Source organism: Nannospalax galili, unplaced genomic scaffold (assembly GCF_000622305.1).
Source record: "Nannospalax galili isolate Female #2095 unplaced genomic scaffold, S.galili_v1.0 scaffold77, whole genome shotgun sequence".
Taxonomy (NCBI): domain Eukaryota; kingdom Metazoa; phylum Chordata; class Mammalia; order Rodentia; family Spalacidae; genus Nannospalax; species Nannospalax galili.
In genome coordinates, this window is record NW_008341457.1 from 15,287 (window position 1) to 39,770 (window position 24,484).

The 24,484-nt window shown below is 43.0% G+C and overlaps 1 protein-coding gene across 1 annotated transcript; it reads right to left on the reverse strand.

Annotated features, from left to right (window-relative positions):
• Positions 1-819: 819 nt before the first annotated feature.
• LOC103737372 (serine/threonine-protein kinase ICK-like) lies at positions 820-11,291 on the reverse strand. Its single transcript, XM_029565487.1, is given in 5 exon segments — positions 820-1,107; positions 2,803-3,120; positions 5,678-5,845; positions 8,458-8,629; positions 10,922-11,291. Coding segments are annotated over 5 exon segments (1,110 nt in total). The 5' UTR covers positions 11,086-11,291.
• Positions 11,292-24,484: the final 13,193 nt, after the last annotated feature.

The window sequence follows — 24,484 nt, forward strand, 5'->3', positions numbered from 1 at the left end:
CAGATGGAAGAACTATGGAGGGATGAACATCAGAGAACACAGTCTCCATCAGTCTATGAGGTTGGGATATGAGGAATTTGGAGAGCCTCAGGCCGTTATCAAATTATACTACTGACATTTAGTTCCTATGGTACTACCCAGAAAGCATGACTAAGCTCCTACCCTGATTTCCTGGCTAATTTCTTTTATATCTGGGTTGATAGAGAGAGGCTTCGGGCATGCTGCCTAGTTCTTACCAATTCATCCTTAGAGGCTAAACTCAGTCTTCTATACCAGATTTATCATCTCCAGTTGCCAATGTGAGAAAAAAATGCAAAACCCAAATATCCTATCATGTCCCGTCACCACTCTCCTATCCTGCGTCCCCATCCCCAATTCCCCCAACCCCCGATTTTGAGGCCAGTGTGTGCAGAGATAACAACTAGGGAGGCAATGCAGAATACAGCATGAGGTCTCTTTGGGGCCCTGTCACAAATCTGGATTTCATTTCATAAGAATGGAAAGCTTAAAGGGTTTTGACCCGGAGTGGCATGATGCCATCTATATCTGTGTGTCAAGCGGGGCAAGGAAGTACTCACCTCCTGAAACAGAACCTTTGTAAGTGTGTGATTGCAAGGATGGGATTTCATGTGAGTGAGCAAAGTGCAGCAAGCCCTTCCTATTACCAGGCAAGTATCGAGCGTGCTTCAAGTAGTGCTGCTTCGCCGCAGACCGCAGGGTCGGCGTGTCTCCTCTCTGGCACGAAGCCTGGGTGGAGACACTAGTTCTAGTACCCACAGGTTCAGATGGCTTCAGATCCAAGACGCTTTCAAATCTGAATCAAGAGAATTTCAGGACAGAGGTGTGGAACGCCCAGATAGGTGCAGAGGACCTGCACCCAGATTCAGTCTGCTGCAGGCACAAGCAGTGCACTTGCCTGAGGAGAGTGTCATCGCTCTGTCTCTTCTTGGTTTTCACATCTATCCTGGTCAGGGCTGGACTGAAGTCCAAGTCATCTAAATCAGCCCAATCATCAGACCCCCTCATTGACCAGGAAATTAGACCCCACCTTCTCCTACTCTTTGGCTTGGTCTCACGATTTTTGTGTTCCGGGCCAGCTAGGATTTTCTGTATAGACAAAAAGAGGGGAAGAAAAAGAAAAAAGCATATTAACAGAGTTCATCTACTAGTAGTCTCTCTCTCATTTTCTCTTTCTCTTCTGTCCTCTCTCACTCTCTCTCTGTATGAGTGTGTACATGTGTGTATGTATGTGGGCATGCACATGTGTGCACACTGAGGATTGAATCCCTGGCCTTGCACATACAAGACAGGTGCTGTACTGAAGGTGATACACTGAGCCATGACCAACCTCAATCCCTCCATCAGTAATTTCTATTCTGAATTTCCTTTGTTACAAAAAGAAGGATCTTGGAGCACAGCACTCTCTGAAAGGCATCACTTATTTGACAGTGTAACGGTGCAAACTGCAGACCTAGGCCTTCTGTCTCTGTATCCTGTAACGATGACATTTCTTGTGAACATTGTTACATGAAACAAAGATATAAGAAAGGAAAGCATCTTGATTTATTTTCCTGTTGCTATGATAAAATACCCCAACAAAAGTGCCTTAACAGAGAAAGGGGTTTTCTGCTCACAATTCTAAGTACAGTTCACCATAGCTGGGAAATCAAGATGATAGGAACGTGAAGCAGTTCGTCATATTACACCCACCGTCAAAAGCAGACAGTAAATTAATGCATGAGCACTACTGCTCAGATGCCTTCCTCTGCTTTATAAAGTCCAGTGCCCAGCCCATGAAATGGTGCTGCTCACACTGAGGGTATAGAATCCCCTTACCAGGTGATTCTACATTAGGTCAAGTCAAGAATCAAAACCATAACAGAAAGTTAAGATTCTACTTTTATACTAGGAAGATGGCTGGATGCTAACTTGAGCCTCATTTATGAAAGGGTTCTTATTGCTACAATAGAGACAAGTTTTAGCCACCCTGCTATTGTAGGGAAACCAGCGCAAACAATGACTCCCGTGGCTTCTCAGCAGGCCTGGGAACTATCTCTGAAGTACAGGAATTAACAACAGGACATTTCCCAAAAGGCCACTTCCCAATTGTGAGAAGAGGAAAGTGCCAAGAGACAGGAGCCCACAGCCTCTGGGGACATCCATAGGTACTGGGGGGGGAGACTGGTGAATCGTTAGTTGTCAGAAAAAGCATCTCTTTTGCATAAGGTTTTAGAGAGTCAGACTCTGGAGAGCATTACAAAGCAAAAAATAACAACAGGTTACTATTGGCATAGATTCTATGAACTAATGTACATTGTTTGCTTGAAAACTAGCTCAAGGAAAGAAAGATCTGTGCTGAATTAATAGCTCAGCATTCACATCCATCTATAGTAGTAATATGTTAGTCTACAGATGTCAGCAAGGTTCTAGCTCCTCCTGGTTTTCAAGCATCTTCATAAGCATTAGGATTTCCTAATCCTCATGAACAACCCATTCTGGTGGGGAAAGGCCAAGCAACTTGCTTCAGGCAATCGGGCTACTGCAGGGCAGAACCTGGTTACAGGGTCCAGCTGGCCAACACTACTCACTACTACACATTTGCCACCAGCAGTGGTACTGTTAATAGAAAAAGCCAGAAACTGAATTTAGACCTGGAACCAAGGGCTTTTTCACAATGCCATGCTATTGCAAAGATAAATGAATTACACCTTATGAACTGAAAAAGAAAACATTTCACACAATGCTTGTGGTTAGAAGAGAAACAAGTGAGACACACCTCCCTGGTAAACCCTGGCCACTTACGGGCTGAGGATTCCTGTTGTGGAGGGATGGGAAGAGTGGGCTTGGCTTGTCCTCCTGAAGATGGGTCAGCTGATCTGCCTTGGAAGCTTCAGCTTTATAGGGGTACACAAGATGTGGAGGAGACTGACTGCTTTGATGTGGTCATGAAGATACCAGTGTAAGTATCTTGGTTGGGGGCTGGGCAGGAGGGGCTGGCTTGGTATGAGGAGGTGGGCCTGCCTTTCTCAGGACGTCTTTCTCTGGCTTTCCTGAATCCTGAAGGTTCTGTGTGGTACTGCCCAGTGGGTGTCCAACCTGGAAGTAAGGGTACCGAAGTTCCTGGAATGGCAAATGAGACATTAGGAAAAGTCTTAGCCAGGACACGAATCACCATGACGGTCACTGGACCAGCATGTGACCAGTTTATGACAGGTTCTAAGCCCAAACCAGCTATAAATCAGCACTCTGCACTGGTAACCCCCCTCTGTTTTACCATATCAACATAAAATTTACATATTAATTGAAGCACTTAAAAGTTATTTGATAAAGTATGGGCATGTATTCCCAGCACTAGTGGAGGCTGGATCAGAAAGATCACAAGATAAAGGCCAGCTTTGGCTAAGCAGTAAGTTCAAGGTCAGGCTGGACTACTAGGATCTTAGCTCTTAAATAACAACAAAGCAGACAGTTATACTGCTCTCATGTCTGCCACTTCTCAAAGTAGTCTAGCTAAACAAAGATGCTGTCATGGGTCTTAAACATCAAACTTCACCTTTCTGAGCTCATTTTCTTATTCTACTGAAAGAGAAAAATTAATGTGAAACTGAAAGAGCTAGGCCAGGCATAGTGGTGCACACCTTTGATCCCAGCACTCAGGAGGCAGATGTTGGTGGATCGCTGTGAGATGGAGGTCAGCCTGGTCTACAAAGCAAGCTCCAGGCCGACAGTAGCCATAGGGAGACCCTGTCTGAAAAACACCGAAACAAACAAAGAAAAAAAACAAAAGAAAAACACTGAAAGAGATGAACACAAGGATCTTGGAGGGCTCTGAAAAGTCAAGTAGAAAATAAGGTGGTTTACCTGTCATTACTCAGAAAGTACCAAGAACACAATACATGATACACTTAAGCCTCGCCAGTAAGACAAGGTTTAGTTGCCAATTGGTATCAAGCTTTCTGGACAAAGATTTCTGGATAACCAAGGGCTAAACCTTAAGTGCTTAGGGATTAAAATTCTTTATTAAATACGATATGTAGTCTCCTAAGTTTTTTTTTTTGTAGAAGCCATTGACAATAACAATACTTATTAAGAAGTCTGGCTATAAGTTATAAACATATGTAATTACTATATGTAAGTGCAAACTCAGAATCAAATAATGTGGGTACCCCAGCAGAGGTCTTACATTCTGGCATGTAACTTGAAAAGAATTCTTTGTCACTCTGGGCAGTTTTGCAAATCTGGTCTGATGTGGGTACTTTTAGCTGTCCTGACACTATTCTTTCCTTGGTTCTTGGTTATAGAAGTTTTGTTGTTGTTTTTTAATCTCATCTTTTACCTGCTTTTTTTTTAAGTGACTCCTCAGACATTTTCTCCTTTCTGCCCTGAAACCATTTGTGAATTTCACCATCAGGAGTGCATTTCTGAACTTTAAACCCTCTTGAGCCAGCCAGAGTCTTACACAGCAGATTATAGATTGCCCTTGAGAAAGCGCTCTTTGACCCCACTTCATTATTCCCCAGCTGCCACTTCTCCAGCAAATTCTAACATCACATTGGCACTTTCTGCATATAGCTCTTACTTTCATGGTACAAGATCACAAATCATGCTCTCTGAGTGGAACTGTTCATTTACTTGATGCTTTAAGCAGTGCAATTATTCATGAGACAAAGGTTCAAACATAACCTTCAAATTAAGGCTTTGGTGAGGGGGTTAGACAAGTGGTCAGGGCTACAGTGTTACCTCATCAATGTAGCCTGGGAGAGGGTGGGAGAGAAGATGGGAGGCACAAAGACATTCAGACGCCCTAACACCTATGTAACTGGATTATAGGTGGTTACAGGGCTGTATCATTTACTAAACACCTGATTAGGGAAAATCATTCAAACTTTCTGGGATTTACTTCTCTCACCACAGAAGTGAAAACAAAAATATGAAGAGCTCCTAGTCTTCGTCAGGTTGAAATCATATACAACAGACTAAGGCATATTATGTGCCAAGTGCAGCAAAGTGCTGGTGGCAGCCCTTAGCTAGCTCCATCTTATCTGTCTCCTGTCTTATGCCATCTGTACAATGGGTGAGTCGATTCATAAGAAATAGTTTAGCAGCTAATACTGACTTATCATTGAACTTTTTTTTAGACAGGGTCTCTTGGTAGCCTCAGCTAGCCTGGAACTCACCAGGCTGGCCTTGATCTCACAGAGATCTGCGTGCTTCTGCCTCCCAAGTGCTGGGATTAAAAGCGTGTGCTACCAAGCCTGACATACTACATAATCTTAACTCCTAGACAGTATATTTAAAACATCTCCAAACACAAAAAGATTTCTTTTTGTAAAATTTTTTATTTATTCTTCGACAAATTTGTGTTTATTCTCACTTCCAGATTAAATATCACACCATACATCACATATTGTGATATATTATGTGAACTATATTTTGCTAATGTTAAAGGAAATGTACTCTTCAATTATAACTACTTTTAACTGTATACAGTAAGTCTCAGTTTACCTTAAAATTCTTATACCTTATAGAATACACCACAAGTGGCAGTCAGAACTATTTTTCATCCATAATACTAAATAAAAAATTTCCCTTGCAATTTATAGAAAATTTTCAGAGTTCAGTATAGACTTCATAAGAAATGCTTTGAACAGAAAAAAATAAATAAATAGAGGAAAACCTGACTAGCCGTTGGTCGTTTCTTGGGATCCCACTGAAGCATGTCTCTCAGGAGCTGAATTGCTTCACTGCTAGGATCTGGAATCAAGGTCTTTAAGTTATTAGGAATGCACTGGGGCCAAAGGAAGTTCATAGCACTTGATAGATGGTAGCCTTCAGGCCAGTCAGTCTGAGAGAAAGAAGATAGAAAATCTTGCTCAGTAAGTTGCTGTACCTTGAGTTAGGATTGTTAGATGTGTGTCTATCACAGAAAAGCAATTCTATCATTACTGATGGAATCATAAATCAAAGCCCCCCAGATTAAAGTAAAACTAAGTTTCCCAAGCTATATTCTGGGAAACTGTACAAGGAAGCAAAAGAAAAATAATTCTAACTATAGAAAAGAAAAGATGACCTGACCTTTTCATGCTCCTTTGATCAAGCTGGAAAAATACCTGAAAAATCCCCCCTCCCATTTCTGCTGTAACCATGTAACCAAGCTTCTATTGTGACCCACTTCTTGTGGTTTGTGGTTTCTGTCTATATAACCTAGCTTCTAAACTGAATCGGGACTTCCCTTTTTGATTAAGGGGGAGTCCGCCTGGGCGATTAAATCCTCTTGCAATTGCATCTACTGGTTTGAGGACTGAGTTATTGGGGTGCGACCTCCCGAGAACGTAGGGTACCCTAGTCTGGGGGTCCTACAATTACTACACTGACATTCACTAGACAGCTATGTGATGAGGCCAGAGCTACATTAACGAAGAGACTTCAAGTGTGAAATCAGAAATGGCCAGACGAGACGGTGTTTTGCCACCGCTTGCTTTATAGCCTTAACAGATGGCAGTCCATGTCTTGGATTCGGGGACTGAAGCCCATGGCATTTGCCCAACTTTGCTCTATGACATGGGAGCTTTGGAAACCACTAATAAGATATTTTTGAGGGGAGGAATGAAATAAAGCAATACCTATTCCCAATCAAGCAAATCTGTGAGACTTTATGTGTTACTGTGCCCCAACTTGACAACTTTACATATGCTGAGAAGATTGGCGGAAACAGAGCTGTTCTTCCTGCTTGCAGGGCCTATGTGCTCATGCTGCAAATCCGCAGGGCATGAACTGCAGAATGAAGGATGAAAATGCCCAACAGCTGGGCTTAAGGCTCCCTCTAGTCCTAACACAATTGGTTTATAAGGCGTAATCTGACATACCTGCTTCCTCTCCTTTTTTTCTTTTTGGGCTTTTTGAGACAAGGTTTTCCTGTAGCCCCAGCTGGCTTGGAACTTGTTATGTAGACCAGGATAGCCTCAAATTCATAGAGATCCACCTGCCACTGCCTCCTGAGTGCTGGGATTTAATGTGTACCCAGCAGGACATTTATTTTAAAATACAGTCATACTGGGGCTGGAGAGATGGCTCAGCAGTTAGGAGCACTGGTTGCTCTTGCAGAGGACCAGGCTTCAACACCCACATGATGGCTAACAACCATGTCCAACTCCAGTTTCTGGGGCTCTAATACCATCTTCTGGCATCTACAGACATTGCACACACATGTGTGCACATGTGTGCACTTATATACAGGCAGGCAAAATACTCATAAACAGAAAATAAAAATAAATACAAAAATACAATAAAAATACAGAAGATAACAAATGACAAAGGTTATCAGAGGGGTGATACAGATACACAGAGAAGGGGAGAGGCCAGCAGGGAGCCTGGGAAATCTTATTAAAGAACTGGCAGTGCTGATTCATTCAAATGATTTTTTTAAGAGAAAATGTTCATTGTCTAGCATGTGTGAGGCCCTATGTTTGATCCCCAGGGCCACACAGAAAAAAAAGAGAAAAAAGATCTAATTCATAATGGCAATACTGTGGGTTGGGGAAACAGACATAACACAAACCTAACAACACAGAACACAGCTCTAGATGCAGCGACTGGAGAAACAGTGGGGAGGATTATTGAGGGTCAAGAATGAAGAAAGGGATCTGGTCACTGAAAAGACATTCACTCGGGCACTCTGCAGAGATGGGAACATGCCAGGGTATGCAGGTAGGCAGGGCACAGGAATAAAGAGGGGAAGGAATAAGTGAGTGGGAGGGAGCCAGGCAGTGAATGAATACTTTTAGGAGGGGAGGGTTTGATTGTAACCAGAGCTGCCAAAGACTGCAGCTTGGAGGGAAAAGACTGGAAGGCAGAAAGACTGCAAAGATATTCTAAGCTCAAAGTCAGAAGTGAATCTGAAAACACAGAGAGCTACGTGAGAGATATTCAATAGACTTACTGGAATATTCAATAGATTACTGACCAACCACTTGGACAAAGGGAAAGAGGACAAGAGGATAGAAGACCAAGTGGAAACTTAGCCTGAAGACTGGTCCTCTAGGGACTACGAGGAAAGGACAGGCAGAAAGAACCCGTAAACAAAAAGCCTTGTGATTCGGATGAGTTAAGTTTGAGGTGATGGAGTCAGGGAAATCCCTAAAACATTTGTGACAGAGTTATAAAGGTGGGGGAGAGGGGAGTGCAGACTGCATGAGAAGTGCATGTAACTGTGGCTGTAAGAATGGAGAAGCTCAGTAAAGGGTGAGATGGTACTGAGAGAGAGTTAGAGGGAGCCAGATATCATGCTTAAGAGCAAAGGGAGAAAAACAATCCTTGCCAGAGAACGTGGCAGTGGAGAACGGCCAAGGTCAAGTGAAAGACTCTAGAACAGGCCAATGCCATGGCTGTTAGCACTGGGAAGAGGTGGCACAAGCAGCTATTGGCTGTGGTCCATGGGCCTTTGCTTCATATCATTACCTTTTTTGGTGTTCCCAACACTTGGCAAATTTTGAAAATTGTGTCAATTTCACTGGCCCCAGGGAAGAGCGGCTGGAGGGTGTACACCTCTGCCATGATGCAGCCCACAGCCCAGACATCAATGGGGGAACTGTAGTTGGTGGATCTCAGGAGCACTTCTGGAGCCCTATACCTGGAAAGACAGAGTTCATGGCTAGCTATCACTTCCACTGGTCAGAAATTAAGTTCATATCAAGCAATTCTCAGTAAAACCTTATGGATTTGTTTTTTCCTCTAATCTAATGTGGTACAAGGACATGTAAGGACTTGGCAACTGTTATGGCCAATAATATTGGTGGTGTTAAATTGTTAGTGGTGTTAGGGTTGGGGAGGTGGCTCAATGGGTAAGAGCACCTGCTGTGCAAACATGAGGACCTGAGATGGAATTCCTAGCACCCAGAAAAAAGCCGACATGCTCATCACTCCAGTCTTAGGGAGCAGAGACAGGTGGATTCCATGAGCTCACTGGTCAACAGCCTAGCCAAAAGAGTGCGGTTCTAGATCAGTGAAAGATCCTATTCCAAGGGAATACATGATAAAGACACCCAATGGTCTCCCTATGGATATGCACACCCACACACTCCTGTGCACGTGTACGTGCCCCCTCCCCATCTCCCCAACCACACATACGTATATACGAGAAAAGAAAAGAGAGAGAGAAGGTAGTGATCTATTCCAGAGCTTCTTAAACTTTTCCACTGTGACACCTTTTCACTTGAAAAATTTTTATACATCTTCAGACATACATGTATTGAGGTATAGAGGTAAAGTGGTGTACAGATAGTACTCTGCTCACTGAGCCACACAGCCAGCCCCATCTAGTGATTATTTTAATTTAAAACTTTTTAATTTATTTGTATTTTATACATGAGTGTTTTGCCTACAACATGTGTGTTCAATGCCCATGGAGTCCAGAAGAGGGTACTGGATCCCCTAGAACTGGAATTATGGATGACTGCTAGCTGCCATGTGGGTGCTGGGAACTGAACCTGGGTCCTCTGCAAGAGCAGCCAGTGCTCTTGACCTCTGAGCCATCTGTGAGCCATCACAGCCCCTAGTGATCTTTTTATTATGGACAGTTGTTAGGTGCAAGAACAACCAGTGTTCTTAACCGCTGAGCCATCTCTCCAGCTCCCCTAGTGATCTTTTCAATGAAATTCAAGTCAGTAAATCAAATGCCAATTTTTAAAGTCAAACATTCTAACAAACTACAATCCAAACAAATAGTATTTTGATGCTAATTTGCTGAAGAATGATGGTAGGAACATGAAAAAGTCTTTGTTTTCCACAATCAAACCAGCATGTTTCTGCAAGAGCAAAAAATTCACATATAAATATGCTACATTTCATAACATGAAATAGTTCTGAACCTGAGCCGAGCTGTTTCGGGTGGTGTGTGGCATGAGCGCATGCACAGTGCCAGGTGCACATGATGTGTGTTCAGAACCAAAGCCGCCGTGAAGTCGTGCAATTTAACACAGGGTCACTGCCAGAAATACCTCAGACTTATGTAGTTGGTTCATTAGTTGTGTGCATTTTCTGCCTTTCACAGTGCCACAGTGAAAAACCCCACATTCAGTTACTTGGCCCCGTTTAGGTGTTTGATCCTCTGTTGCAACCCACAGTTTAAAAAGATAGACTGTACTCCCCAGAGTTTTCTACTGAGCATTTGCCCAGAGGAGTTGTAGTCTTCTTTTTAAAATTACATGTATGAACTGGGTGTGGTGGCACATGCCTTTAATTCCAGCACTTGAGAGGCAGAGGCAGGTGAATCTCTGTGAGTTCAAGGCCAGTTTGGTCTACATAGAGATTTCCAGGTCAGCTGGGGCTACAAGGAGACCCTGTCTCAAAAAGACCAAAATCAATCAATGAGTCAATTAGTCAATCAATCAATCAAAATTAATATAAAAAATAAAATAAAATTACGTGTGTGTCTGTGTGGGTACATGCCTCTGAGCCCTTAGAGGCTAGAGGTGTTTGATCCTTTGGGGCTGGAGTTACAGGTGGTTGTTAGCTGCTATGTGGATACTAGGAACTAAACTCAGGGCCTCTACAAGAAGAGCCAGTGCTCTTAACCACAGAGCCACCTCTCCAGCCACAGGAGTGTTCTCTCCAGCATGTTCAGAAAAACAGTGACACAGTGGAAGGAATTGGGAGGGGAAAAGAGATGGAGCAGGGAAGCGGGATGGGGAGAAACTGTCCCCAGGAAGGCTTTCAAATAAAAATTACTTCTACTGTGGAGAAGCATGGGGAGTTCCTTTTTTAAGATGGTTTATAACACAAGCTTATATCCTCATTCAGTAACAATATACCTACAGCATTGAGACTAGTGAGAAATTAATGCTTATGACTGATACTGTCCTCAGCAAAGTGGTATCTTCTTAAAGAAGTGCAATTTAATAATTCTGAGAGAAACAGTATTCACCATCTAGTAGATACATAGTCTGTGTATGGAGGTCTTGATTGGATTTCTTGGGCCAACCCAAAGTCTGCAATCTTCATAAGTTCTGGTCCCATGCAGAGGAGGTTCTCAGGCTTTAAGTCCCAGTGGAAGAAGCCTGCAGAGACTGTGAACGGATCTGAAGGCATGCGTCCTACTTTAGTGCTCCCTGCACCAGCTCTGCTCTTTTCACGGCATCTCTAACCTAAAACCCTGCCAGGTACAACACCAGACTGCAATCCCCCATGGACAATGCATAGCCTCTCAGACCTCTCTCAGGCCTTCAGTCATTTTCGTTCACAAAATCATTCCAAAGTTCAACTCCATACCTTTCATTTATAGGAAATCATGCCTCAAAAAGACCAAGAACTCTTTAAAGATATTGAAGCTCTTTGGCTGAGATAACTGTGCAAACCAAACTACTTCAGGGGGAGAAATATCATTACTCAAGTCAGAAAGATGAGACTAAAACTTCTTCAAAAGTCAATCAATTTATAGGTACTAAATTTATACCACAGGGGGAAAAATCATAACTTTTTTAGGAGACAAAGTTTTGATGGATATGGTCTACTCACACCTGAGATTCTGATATGTGTTGTCTTCTTGAGACAGGGTCTCCCTGTAACCCCAGCTGGCCTGGAACATGCTATGTAGACCAAACTGGCCTTGAACTCACAAAGATCCCCCTGCCTCTGCCTCCCAAGTGCTGGGACTAAAGGTGTGCACCACCACATCTGGCTTGATTCTGGTACGTGTTGTGACACATGTTTGAAAGTTCAGTACTTAGTACTTTGCCCAATACGTACCTCACACTGTAAAAGCAAAGACAGATCATCAAATGAGACGTCTCTGTTCCAGCAGTGCTCTCCAGATGCAGCAAGGAGATGCTCAGTGCATGATTCTTCCAGGCGCACTCAGACACCCTGTGATTGGCAATACAGATGCCTCAGAAATCCCCAAACTGCCTGGTTCCTGAGTATCACAAGGGCATCACTCAGTGTGCCTCTAAATCTCACTGGACACCCAAACAGGAAATACAACTTAGTTGGTGCTGCTGGTGGATTACTGATTAGTGAGATGCTGTCATTACCAATGGTGCGAAAACTGCGTTCTAATTAGTACACTATAGAAGAAGTTAATCGCATCACTGAAGACCTACACTATTCCTTGACAACTACTGGGCTGTCAGCACCCACGTTACCAGGATCATGACTGGATGCCACCTTCATTCCTGTGCCAGCTTGTCCCAAATTACCTTTGCAGATTCTCTCTCCTCACACTTTTAATAATATTATCAAGTACTCTGTGGTGGAGTTGTATCCATCCTTTCCCTGACAGTGATGGGACTGTCCTGGCCTTCCTCCCTTTCACCTGCCTGTTAAGGTTCAGATAGTCCTGACGGCTACTTTTCACCTATCACTGCCTTCCAAGCTGCTCTTACTACCTGGCTGTACTACTACATTCTCACAGACAGCCTGCTTCATCTTCTCTGGACACATTCTACTAATTTAAATACTCTTGCTACACACACACACACACACACACACACACACACACACCTCTTTAAACTGTTTAACAAAGCTGATATCCTTTGATCTACCTAAAGAGGTAAATGTATTTTCCAGCTGGGGAGATGGTTCAGTGGGAAGGACATGACTAGCATGCACAAGGCCCCGAGGTTCAATCACCACTACTGAAAACTATATTCTCCAACTCCTATCATCAGTTGTGTAGGGCACACTCCACTCAGGTGAAATCACTAATCACATTTAAGTTTACTGTATTTATTCCTATCAGCGATGTCTTACTATTGCCCCTTTTATCTGCATTGATCCCAATCTTTACCACCCCCAAGACTTATTTTGAGTTGCTTTTTGTCTGAGAAGCCATTTCATGTGATTGCTCTTTTTCCTTCTCTTATTCTGCCAAGAAATATTCAGAGGCCATGCCAGGCGATGGTTTGGGTTGTGTGGATTCAGAACAAGTTGAATGGCCATGGTTCGTGACCCTTGCCCTTACAGACATAACAGGCCCTTCCCCTGAACTTGTGTAGAGCTCTATCATTTATGGATATGATCACATTTTTCACTAATTAGAGGGAAGCACTTTAACAGCACAGACCTTTTACATTTCCTTTGAATGCCTCACAGCAGGCAAAGACATGATGATCTCAAGACACAGGCTTGTTGACTGAATAGAGGGAATGATATGTTTGTAGGAAGCATGAAGGTACTTAACAGTGTTGAATCTACCTGGGTCAAATAGGCAGGGTCAAGGGACCAGAGCAGATCTGTGGGGACAGTGAAAGAGAGAAAGTACCCAAAGACCGACAGAGAACTGAGGGAAAAGTGCAATGGCTCTGAAGTAGTGTGGGGCAATGAGGGCTCATTGTGGGATGTCTGCATCACAGACGGCACTCCCATAGGACTCAATCAGCTAGCCAAGGCCCTTTTCCAAAGACCATCTCTGCTCTACAGAAAGGTGACTGTGATGTGTTTGCATGTGAAAATTCATTACATGCCATGTATGATGGAAAATGGTAATGTTTAATAAAAGGACACTCTTCTCTGATTAGTATTCTGAAGACAACAGGGCTTAGCACCAGGCCAAGCTCCAAATGCATAATTGTATAGCATAATGATGGATCTGCAGGGCAAAGGGCTGCCTTAGCTGGAGAGGGAATATGATTACAGAGCCTGGGACCCCGTGCACATGTGAGACCGTAGGCGACAAATGAGAGGAAGAAGTACTTCCTTCACAACACAGGGCTATTTGTTTTGCATATCTCAAGGAACTGAGGAAGTCAGAGTCAGGTCTGGATTAGACAAGAGATAGGCACATCAAATTGGCTATCTTACAGTATATGCATAAGTGTATTTGTAAGCATACACATATGCATGCTATACATATATTCATGCTGTCCATATGCATGTTATATGTATACTGTGGAAATACATATAAAAAACACATCTCATTGCTCCATATTTATTCTGCCACTGTACTAGTGGCTTTCCATAGACCAATTTCTTCAAGAATCCTTACTCAAATTTGTGGAAAACCATACAAAAATTATAATAAGAACCAAACTTGAGGTTGTCAGCACAAGAAACACAGAGTAATTCAATATTAGTCAAGACTGGCTTTTAAAATTAAAAAAAAAGTCTGATATGAACAAATTCAGAGGGTTTATTATTGGCCCAATGAAACAGATTATCCACCCACCAGAGTGAGAGGTCTGTTCTAAGACCTAGTGTAACTGAGTCACTGTACTGGGACCTCTATTCTTGAGAACACCTGCCATTTCCCAGGCCTGTCTGTGCACACCTACCTTAGAAATGGCTTAAGAGTGCATTAAAACATAGGCAATTATTAAGAGTTAATGGTCCTAAGATGATTCCCAGGATCCTTGAAAAAATAAGAATGATGAGGCTCTGCTTTCAGAACACTGAAAATGCCAATGAAGGAAGAAATGGCAGGCATCGTTTTCTGACTGAACAGACAGGAAACTGAGTCCTGAGCAGGAGGTAACAAACTATTCACAATTCCACCAATTGTCTCAGAATGTCATGCACCACCCTCTCCCTCTTGGCTCTATTACTAAATCCTGATTTGTGGCTTTAGTCCTGTCAAGTCCAGATTACTGTCAACTCTCCTAAGACTCCTCTTCCTTCCTCCAATGGGGGCATTATTATTTACAAAGGTAGGTGGCATTTCTCTTATACTGATTCCTATGTCCTCAAGGATCCTCCACCCACAGCAACTCCCTCTGGCAGCATCTGTAACACCCACACCAATTCCCATCCTCCCATTCAATTCATCCTATCAAACTGACTTGTTCTCACATACAAACATCACTCATACCCTCCAAATCTGTTCTCTGCATCCACGAGTCATGAAGCACCAACCACACTTCCCCAACAGCCAAGCCCTATCCTTTCCCCAACTACTTAGTCCTCTTTAATCACAGGGAGCATACACACTAATCAAATAGGGGAACAAAGATTCCAATTCCCTTTCATACTTTATCTGTTTTAGTCAAACATTACTATTTCTACACATGAGGCAATGCAGCTTAGGAGCTGAGTGTGTAGACCAGCAAGGATGCCTGATTTCAAATCTCAGTTATGTCACTCACTGGCTGAAAAGTCATTTAACCTTTCAGTGCCTCAGCTTCCTCATCTGTAAAATAGAAACAATAGCTTCTACCTCATGGGCTTCTTTTGCAGAATGAAACACACTCGACCTGTAAAGCTGTAAGACAGCAATGCTGGCACACCAGCACCCTGAAAGAGCTAGTCAGTATTAAAACGACTACTAGAAAGTTCTCTCCTTTATTCTCCCCTAAACCTGTCAACTTGGGCAGACAATTAAGGAGCCATTTTTTGAGGACTAGAATTAAGGCTTGTGGGACTACTGAGAGGCACCATCTGTGAGGAGATGGTGGCGTCAGAGCCTTGATCTGATTCCTGGCTGGGTCTGTGCTCTGCTGCTATGTGCGGTGTGGCTGTAACAATGAGCCCTCTCCTCCCTTTGGGCTCCTGACTGACAATGGAAATCCTCATAGTTGGGCCATCTAGAGAGCATTCAACAACAGTATGATGCTACAGTGAAAAACTTCCTGTTTAAAATGGCTTGCAGAAGACAGAAACAGACCCTTAATTTAAGTTCAGGCACTTCCCATCTGCTGAATAATAGGGGGATTTTCTTTTTCATTCTGATAGAAAAAGTATGGTGCTTATTTTTCATTAATAACTTCAAGGAAGAAAGAAAAACTTCAAGCCTCAAGGAAGATTTTTTCCCCTACGCCACATTCTATTATTGATGAATTTGATATAAATAAATGGAAATGACCCAAGAATAAGCATTATGAATTTATGCGGCACATCTTCCTGATGTAGAAGTAGTTTCAGACAATTCTCTCTCTCCATCCTTCCCTTCTCCTTTCCCTCATTTCCTCTCTTCCTTGAATTTAAACCTACAGTGTTTATGTCAAGATAAAAAGTAGGCCATGGCAACAGCCACACACAAACAGCCGAAGAACTGTCTCAAGATCATGCACTTCCAGACGGTTGTCAAACTCAGAAGCAGAGAGCTACCTTTGGGGCAAAATGCTGCCCTCCAAACCATTGAGTGCCTTTCTAGTACTTTCATAGGTAAGTGTACCCTGGATGTTTGTAAGGGTGGGTAAAAGATGACCCATGCAATCTGCACTAAATTCCGGCAGGTACGTGAGCTCTGGCATTGTTCATTCCCTCTGGGGGAAAAAGACTCAGTGACAGGAGCACAGCCATAGCAACTACCTGCCGTGCTTTTCTTTGGTCTCAAAGGAGTCTACCCCGCAGGGCAGGCTGTACCTTCTCACAGTAGAGAGAGCTATGGTGAAGAGCTGAAACTCAAAAGACAACTCCTCAAAGTGCACGCAATAGTTTTTCTATTATTGCAGGAAAGAAGTAATATAGAGAGGAACATGTGACCTTAGTCAAAGTCACGTCACTGCCATACAACCCTGTGTATCAAAATTTTATTAAATGTATTTATTGTGCTTCTGCGTCTGTGAGCATTACCAGGGCAGGCATGTAGAGATTAGAGGACAACTTGCAGGAGTCAGCTCTCTCCTTCTAACCTAAGATATTCAAAGTCTGTCAGGCTTGGCGGCTAGTGCCTGAGCCATCTTGCTGTCACCAAACCCTGTAAGTTTTAAAGAATCATTTATCAAAGATGATGAGACAGGATCTGTGAATTTAGTGTCCATCCTTACAATCATCACTATTTTTTCTCTCTCTCAGATTCACTTGCTCTCTTTGAGGACAAGTTTTCCTAGACGAGTGGAACATGAGCACGGACTGTCCCCTCAGATCCCCCTCTCACTGCTGCAGTGGGGCTTCTGGCAGAGTTTCAATCTCTCTCAGCCTCAGTCTCCTCTTCTTTTAAAGGAATAGACACTATCGGTTCTTCCTACCTGTGACGTTGGCAAGTAAATGGAAAATTATCTAAAGTTAGAACTGGGCATGTAACTGTTGAAGAAAAGTGGCATCAGCCACCTCTGGTGATAGCAGCGATGAGGTTCTAAAAGCCTGGCTTTCTCCACAACTCAATCTTCCTGTGCACTATGTGCACACACACACTGAATGTCTAAGGCATGAAAGAGAATAAACAGTGCAGAGTTCCAAGGGAATGTTCAGGGGTGCTAAACTGTTGCCTAAAACATTTGTGTGTGGACATACCCCTGCAGTTTTTTACATGTGCGTGTGATAAGTGGCTGGCTGTACAGGCATGATACACATGGGCATGTGTATATGTGGATGGCTATGTACCTTGCTTTGCTTTACTATGCACATGTACAGAAGTGCACAGGTGTGGTCTATGTGTATGTATAAACACTTCATTACAGAATCTCAGAAGAAATGTTGCAAGTTCTTCCTAGCAACAAGTATCTGAGTCTGATGAAAAATAGTTAAAAAGGAAGAGAAAACCAAAAGATATTTTCCACTTCCTCCCTCCCTCTCCTCTCTCCACCTTCCTCTCTCCCTCCTTCCTCTCTCCCCCCTTCCTCTCTCCCTCCTTCCTCTCTCCCTCCTTTCTTTTCTTCCCTCCATTCTTTCTTTGAGGTTCATTCAGGTTCCAATATCGAGCACCAGCCTGAATTACTAAATCTCTATTATTGCTTCCTCTTTGAAAACATGCTGGTTGAAAATTCCTTTGCTTTCCCCTTTTCCTTGAGCTTTTCAGTGCTGGCTCCTAGTTGTCCCTAAGACACTAATTAATTCACACCATCCCTGGGAATTCTTGTGAATAAGGCTAAAGGGTTAGTCCCCCAAGGGCAAAGGATCAGAGATAACTTATCCTGGAAGTTTTTTACTAAGCTTCTTTATCAAGTTGACATCCTTGCTTAGCTCATTGATTACACAGCTAATGCAGGAGGCTGCCAAGGACTTGCAAAGATAGTCTATGTATGTTTTCTTTGGTCTCTGTGAGAGACTAGTTAGACGTGAAGAGCAAGCAGAGATTGACCCTGGGTATAACATGCCACCTTGGGCAACACAAGACTTTACTACTCACTGAGAATTTACAAGACATCTGGGAATTGCTAACAGGTTTCAACCCAGTCTCCTTACTGAGTAATGAATCCATTTGTTAGTAAAATATTTAGAATGGCAACAACATCCACAGACTGAGTGGCAGGCATTTTGTTCCTCTATATGTTAAAATGACCTCAAACGACCTTCTCAGAGAACTTCTGACTTCACCTACATCTGTTAGCTAGGTACTCATGGGAAGGTTATCAATCCAGCCTTATCTGGTCTGTACCCTACAAGCAGAATGAAACGAAGACCAGCAAAGCTCCAGACAACTTCTGGAGGGCAGAGCCTCATCCTTATTGCTATTCAACTTTTCAGGAGCTCAGTTAATCTGACTCTCTTTTGAAGTGACCACCACAGATGTCCTACCATAAACATAGCCTCTGGCTCTGGAAATGCCATGCTTTCCTGTGTGATTTTTTCTGGCAGTCTGGCAACCTGGCAGGAGCCCACTTCCATATGCAAATAGGGTATCTCACAAAGTACCTATCAGCTAAAGCTTTTACCACTACCCCCACGGTATAAAGTTTCCTGATTCCCCTCAATAAACGGAGCTGGAGCTGGATAGCTAGGAGCTGGAGCGGCAATCACTGAGACTTGGAGAATAAAGAGCTGTACCACTGAATCTGACTGAACTGAGTCCTGTGTCTCCTGCCTGTGATCCAGTCTCCCCAGGGGGCAGTATCCTTCCGTCATCAACTCACGGACACCTAGCTTTAGCCGCCCCCGCACTTTCCCGCGTGATCCAGCACCTCAGCGGCGGACAGCACCTCAGTGGCGGACAGCGACGCGGGACGCGACCAGAGAAGCAGACGCGCTGCTGGACCCGCCAGCAGAGCGGAGATCCAGGACCCAAACGGCAGACGTGCGCGACCTGCGCCACGTCTCTCCCGCCGCAGCTTCCAAGGTGCACGCAGGGGACTCGTGCCACGCTAGGAGCTGGTGCCCCGAGATCCCCGTGCGCCCCATAGGTTATCAATCCAGCCTTATCTGGTCTGTACCCTACAAGCAGAATGAACTGAAGACCAGCAAAGCTCCAGACAACTGCTGGAGGGCAGAGCTGCATCCTTATTGCTCTTCAACTTTTCAGGAGCTTAGTTAAAAGGAGAGACAGAAATGGAGTTTCCTGAAGGCAGGCGGCTTTGCTTCCCTTTGGATATTCTAAATCCCTCTGTGGACTACTCAGATCATCTCTGGAGTGACTAGAACTGCTTTCTCTGATCAGACAACATAACTGACCTACAGTGAAGGATATCACATGAAACTGGCCTATGCAGCCTGCCACCATGTTTATGATAAACTCATTGACACACTGTTCCTTCCAAAGGGCCCTTGAGAAAAGTGTCTCTCTGGTCTTGGCATCAAGAACAGTTCTGGGCCCAGTGAGATGGCTCAGTGGGCAAAGGCACTTGTCACCAGGCATAACAACCCAAGTTCAATCCCTGAAACCTACATAAAGGTGGAGAGAGAAAATGGACCCCCACAGGTTATCCTGGAGATCTCCATGTGCTGTAGCACGCACACGTCCACACTAAACACACACACAAACAAATGTAAATAAATGAAGGCCTTAATATAATAAAAAAAGTAATGGTTCTGTTTTTCTGGGGCAGCTAGTCTATTTTTTTTAAATATTTTATTTATGCCAGGGGTGGTGGTGCACGCCTTTAATCCCAGCACTCAGGAGGCAGAGGAAGGCAGACCTCTGTGAGGTCAAGGCCAGTCTGCTCTACATAGTGAGTTCCAGGCCAGGTGGGGCTGCAGGGAGACCTTGTTTCAAAAAGACCAAAAAATTATTTACTATTTTTATCTTACATGTATGAGTGTATTTCCTGCATGTGTGCAAATTCACCTGTGTCATGCAATGCTTGCAGAGGTCAGAAGAGGGCATCAGATTCCCTAGAACTGAAGTTACGGACAGTTGTTGGCTGCCATGTGGGTGCTGGGAATTGAACCCGGGTCCTCTGCAAGAGCAGCAAGTGCTCTCATTCTCTGAGCCATCTCTCCAGCCCCAACTAGTCTATTCTTATCTCAAGGAAACTACATAGGCTCTAACTGGTCATGTCACATTTCCTTAGTATGACAACAGACTCAGAAACAAATCTGTTGCTTCTTCTGAAGTAAAATTTGTTAGAATGCATCTAAGAATTAGGAAACAGTGTGACAAGCTGCCTCACACTCCTGACATCATGTTTTTTATGCCTTCTTAAACTGTAAGCCAAAATAAACCCATTCTCCCTTAAAAACAAACAAAAAAAGGAATGAAAAGAATTAACTTTACATAACTCCTGGCTATACCCATACCTTGGTTTTCCTTTGTCTCTCTCTCTCTTTTTTTTTAGTATTGCTAAATTTTAATTTATGTTTCTATGCTACATAAATTTTTAGGCTGCTATTAACCTCCTTGAAAAAAACTGAAGTATAAATGACTTAGAAAAATGAGAGGCACAGTGGAGGGATACTAGTTAGTGGATTAGACATAACACGTGAAATACCTCAAAATTCTGATCTTAGGTTGCTTATAAATACATCAGCCAATGGTGAGAAATATTCTGCATTCTATCTGTACCTTAATGCTAAAGCTTACAGCATGAACACATACACAGGTAAATAAGGGAATTTTAGAAATCAAGGTCCAAAGAGACCACTGTCAGTCAGTTTGTCACACTACAGTGCTGTCTGCAGTTAGTTACAGAGCAAGTCAGTACTTCCTACACCAGCTACCTGATGATATTTCACTGCTATCCAAAGCACTATATTCCAAATTACCTACCATGTTTGTGAATAAATGCAAGTCCTTGTAATAGCTGGTACATTATATTCCTTATAGAAGACTCAGGAAACAACTTATTTCTGTATGGGCCAGAAGAAAACAAAGTTATAAATCCAAGTTCAGATATCAAAATCTCTTGTGTTTGTGTTATTCTGAGTAAAAAAAAAATTTTTTTAGCCAAATTCTTTTGGAAATACCAAAGAAATATAATCATCTGTCCATAGAGAGGACTTAACTAATAAATACAAAGTGCATTCAATTACATTATAAAGAAAAAAAGTAAACATTTTTATAATTAAAAAAGAAATTGCCCTACATAGCAGATGAATATCCAAAAATAAGTTAGCTATGGTGGCACATACCTGTAATCCCAGGATTCAGGAAGTAAATACAGAAGGATTTTTGAGTTCCAAACAAGTCTCAACTACCCAGCAAATTTGAGGTCAGCCTAGGCTACAGAGCCAGCATAGGCTATAGCATGAGACACTTTCTCAGAAAAACAAAATGAATGAAAGAAACTTCTTCCCTGAAGTTATCCCAGGGTCCTAGAGCACGGGAGTGTGGTTGGGCCTCTCACCTAGGTTTCATCATCAGAATGCAGAAGCATGACCACTAAATAACTAGAGAAGAAACCAGAACTGGAATAAACAAAGCAAGGAACATACCTACTCTGGAATGTTAATGCACAAGAATGGCATGACCATGGGGCTCAGGGGTTAAGAGCATGTACTACTCCTTCAGAAGTTCCCAGCATGCACATGGGTGGTTTACAAATGCCTGTAGATCCAGCTCCAGGTGGATCCAGTGCCTCTGGCCTTCAAGGGCACCCACACACATGTGCATACCCACACAAAGATACACACGGGCACGCATAATTAAAAATAAAAATAAACCCGACAAACAACTGAAAAATAAAAAGAATGTAATGACCAAACCTTACCTTTCCTTAATGAGCTGGTACAGGTTTTCCTTCATGTACTCAAAGATAAAATAAAGATTATCATTTTCCCTGATGACTTCTTTTAATTTTACTACATTGGCATGGTTGAGCTTCTTTAGAGACTAAAAAGTGAGGTGGAAAACAAAACAAAATTAGGAAAAATAATCTGTTGAAAAAAGAAAGTAAGTAACCCTAGCACACTAGGAAGAAATACCTAATTTTAGAATCAAGGATATGCCGTAAGTTATATTTTACTGACAACCTGATAAACAGTATTTCTCTGAAAATAGTAACTTTACCTTGAAAAACTACTTTGATGAATTGACTAGAAGGTAAGCAGTATTTGCCCACTAGCTAGTATTTCTGGGTGTTCCCAGCACAGGGCAACAGGACTATTTTTGTGGCAATAAGCCCAAGCTATTTTAAGTTCACTCTCTCTAGATCATGGAATTCAGGTTATGAAAGTGGTCAGAAGGGAATCAATAAAGGAAGTTTTAGCTTTGAATTTCTAGCACCAGAGAAGCAGCTGCTTGAAGTTGAAATTACCAGCTAACAGCCCACAGGCACTTTCAACAGGAAATGTCTCGAATGAACTAAGCTGATACCTTGATTCTCTTGATTTTTTTTTTTCTTTTTGAAGCAGGGTCTCCCTGTAGCCCCAGCTGTCCTGGAACTCACTATGTAGACCAGGCTGGGCCTTGAACTCACAGACACCTGCCTGCCTCTGCCTCCCAAGTGCTGGGACTACAGGCGTGCACCACTACGCCTGGGCGATTCTGTTGACTTTCATCAGACTTGTGTGACTGACACATAAAATGCTCCTTCTTAGAACATGAGTTTTAATTATTTGGGAGGAATGAAGACACCTTGTTGGAAAGACCTTAAGTGAAGTAACTAGTGAAATTTCCCTGCTCCTAAAAGCAACGAAGTTGTAGAAGTCAGGTGGATTAGGTACAAGAGTGTTGCTCAGAAGACAGTACATTATTTTCCCAGTAGTCATCTTCCACATGCAGTTTTGTGAGTACAGCTATGTGCACCTGGTTTTCTGTATGCCTCATCCCGTCAATAGTGAATGCTGTTCTATTAGCAAACAGCAACTCTATTTGTGTACAGCATCCAAAGACTCAGCTGCCTGTGACCAGCCGGGCGGAGCTCACCTGTTTCATTTCCTGTATTTTATTCTATTTGGCTTCCTGAGATTGGGTCTCACAGCTTCCTGTAGTTCCAGCTGCCTGGAACTCTGAAGACCAGGCTGGCCTCGAACTCACAGAGGACCCACCTGACTCTGCCTCCCAAGTGCTGGGATTAAAGGCGTGTGCCTCCACGCCCGGCAATGATAGTCTTTTTAATCTTTGAATTTCATTAAAAGAACATCCTTTTTGGGCCGGGGGTGGTGGCGTACACCTTTAATCCCAGCACTTGGGAGGCAGACGCAGGCGAATCTTTGTGAGTTCAAGGCCAGCCTGGTCTACATAGTGAGTGCCAGGACAGATAGGGCTACAAGGTGACCCTGTCTCAAAAAGACAAAAAAAAAAAAACCAAAAACGAACATCCTTTTTATAAAACAATAAAGTGTCTGCAGAAAGAAAGTGCCAAAATGAACATCCAAATCTGGAAGGACACTCAGGTACCCAAAGGCCTGGAACTGTGTAGCTCAGAAGGTTCCATGGGGTACTGAGTAGAAAGTATGTCCTTTGGTGCTTTGGAATACTCGATAGATGTCTGTTAAGTCCATTTGATATATGGTTTTGTTTAATTCAGATGTCTCTCTGTGAACTCTCTGACCTGTTGACCTATCTAATGGAGACAGTGGGGTATGGAAGTCGCCTACTATTAATGAGTTGGGGTTAATCTGGGTCTTAAAGTCCTGTAGTATTGTTTGTATGAAGTTGGGTGCACCAGAGTTTGGTGAATATATATTCATAATTGTCATATCTTCTTGATTCATTGTTACTTGATCAACATGAAGTGGCCCTCTTTGTCTCTTCTGATTACTTTTAGTTTAAAGTCTAATTTTTCAGATATTAGAATTGCTATGCCTGATTTTTTCTTAGTGCCATTTGCTTGGTATATTTTTTTTAACATCCTTTCACTTTGAGATAGTGTCTGTCCTTGAAAGTGAGATGAGTTTCTTGCAGACAACAAAAAGATGGGTTTTGATTCTTAATCCATTCACATAGTTTGTGTCTTTTGACTGGGGAGTTCAGTCCATTAATATTTAAAGTTATTAATGAAAGAAGGGTATTGAATCCTGTCATTTTAATTTCTCTTTACATTCTTGATATAGCTGTACTTTTCCACAGTTATACCTTCATTGGATTTCTTCTGGGTCTGGCCCCGCCTTCACCTCCCTCTGCTTCCCTGGGCCTGCACCACCTGCCAGGCTTTTTCTGGGACACAGGAGCTGACCTTTCCTCTTCCTGATCCTTTGCATCCAGACCAACCCAGCTCCTCAGTGCAGTCCCCAGGAGTCCTTGGGGCCTCTTCCCGCCCCATCTGTCTTTGTATCTCTGGGCGGCATGGCCACCAGCTGCCTGAGACCAGCATCTTTCCTGGGCCAGGCTCCTAAGCCAGTCCAACCCTCAAATTCCTGAGGCCAAAATCTATCCTGGAGGGATCCAGACCTTAGGAGAAAGCCTGAAAACATCTGACCCTCATCTGAATTGGGCCTCTGTGGGAACTCCTGAAAACAAAAGCAATCTGGCCACCCCAATATAAAAATCAAAAGAGAGAACTGAAAGCTTAGAAGAACCAGC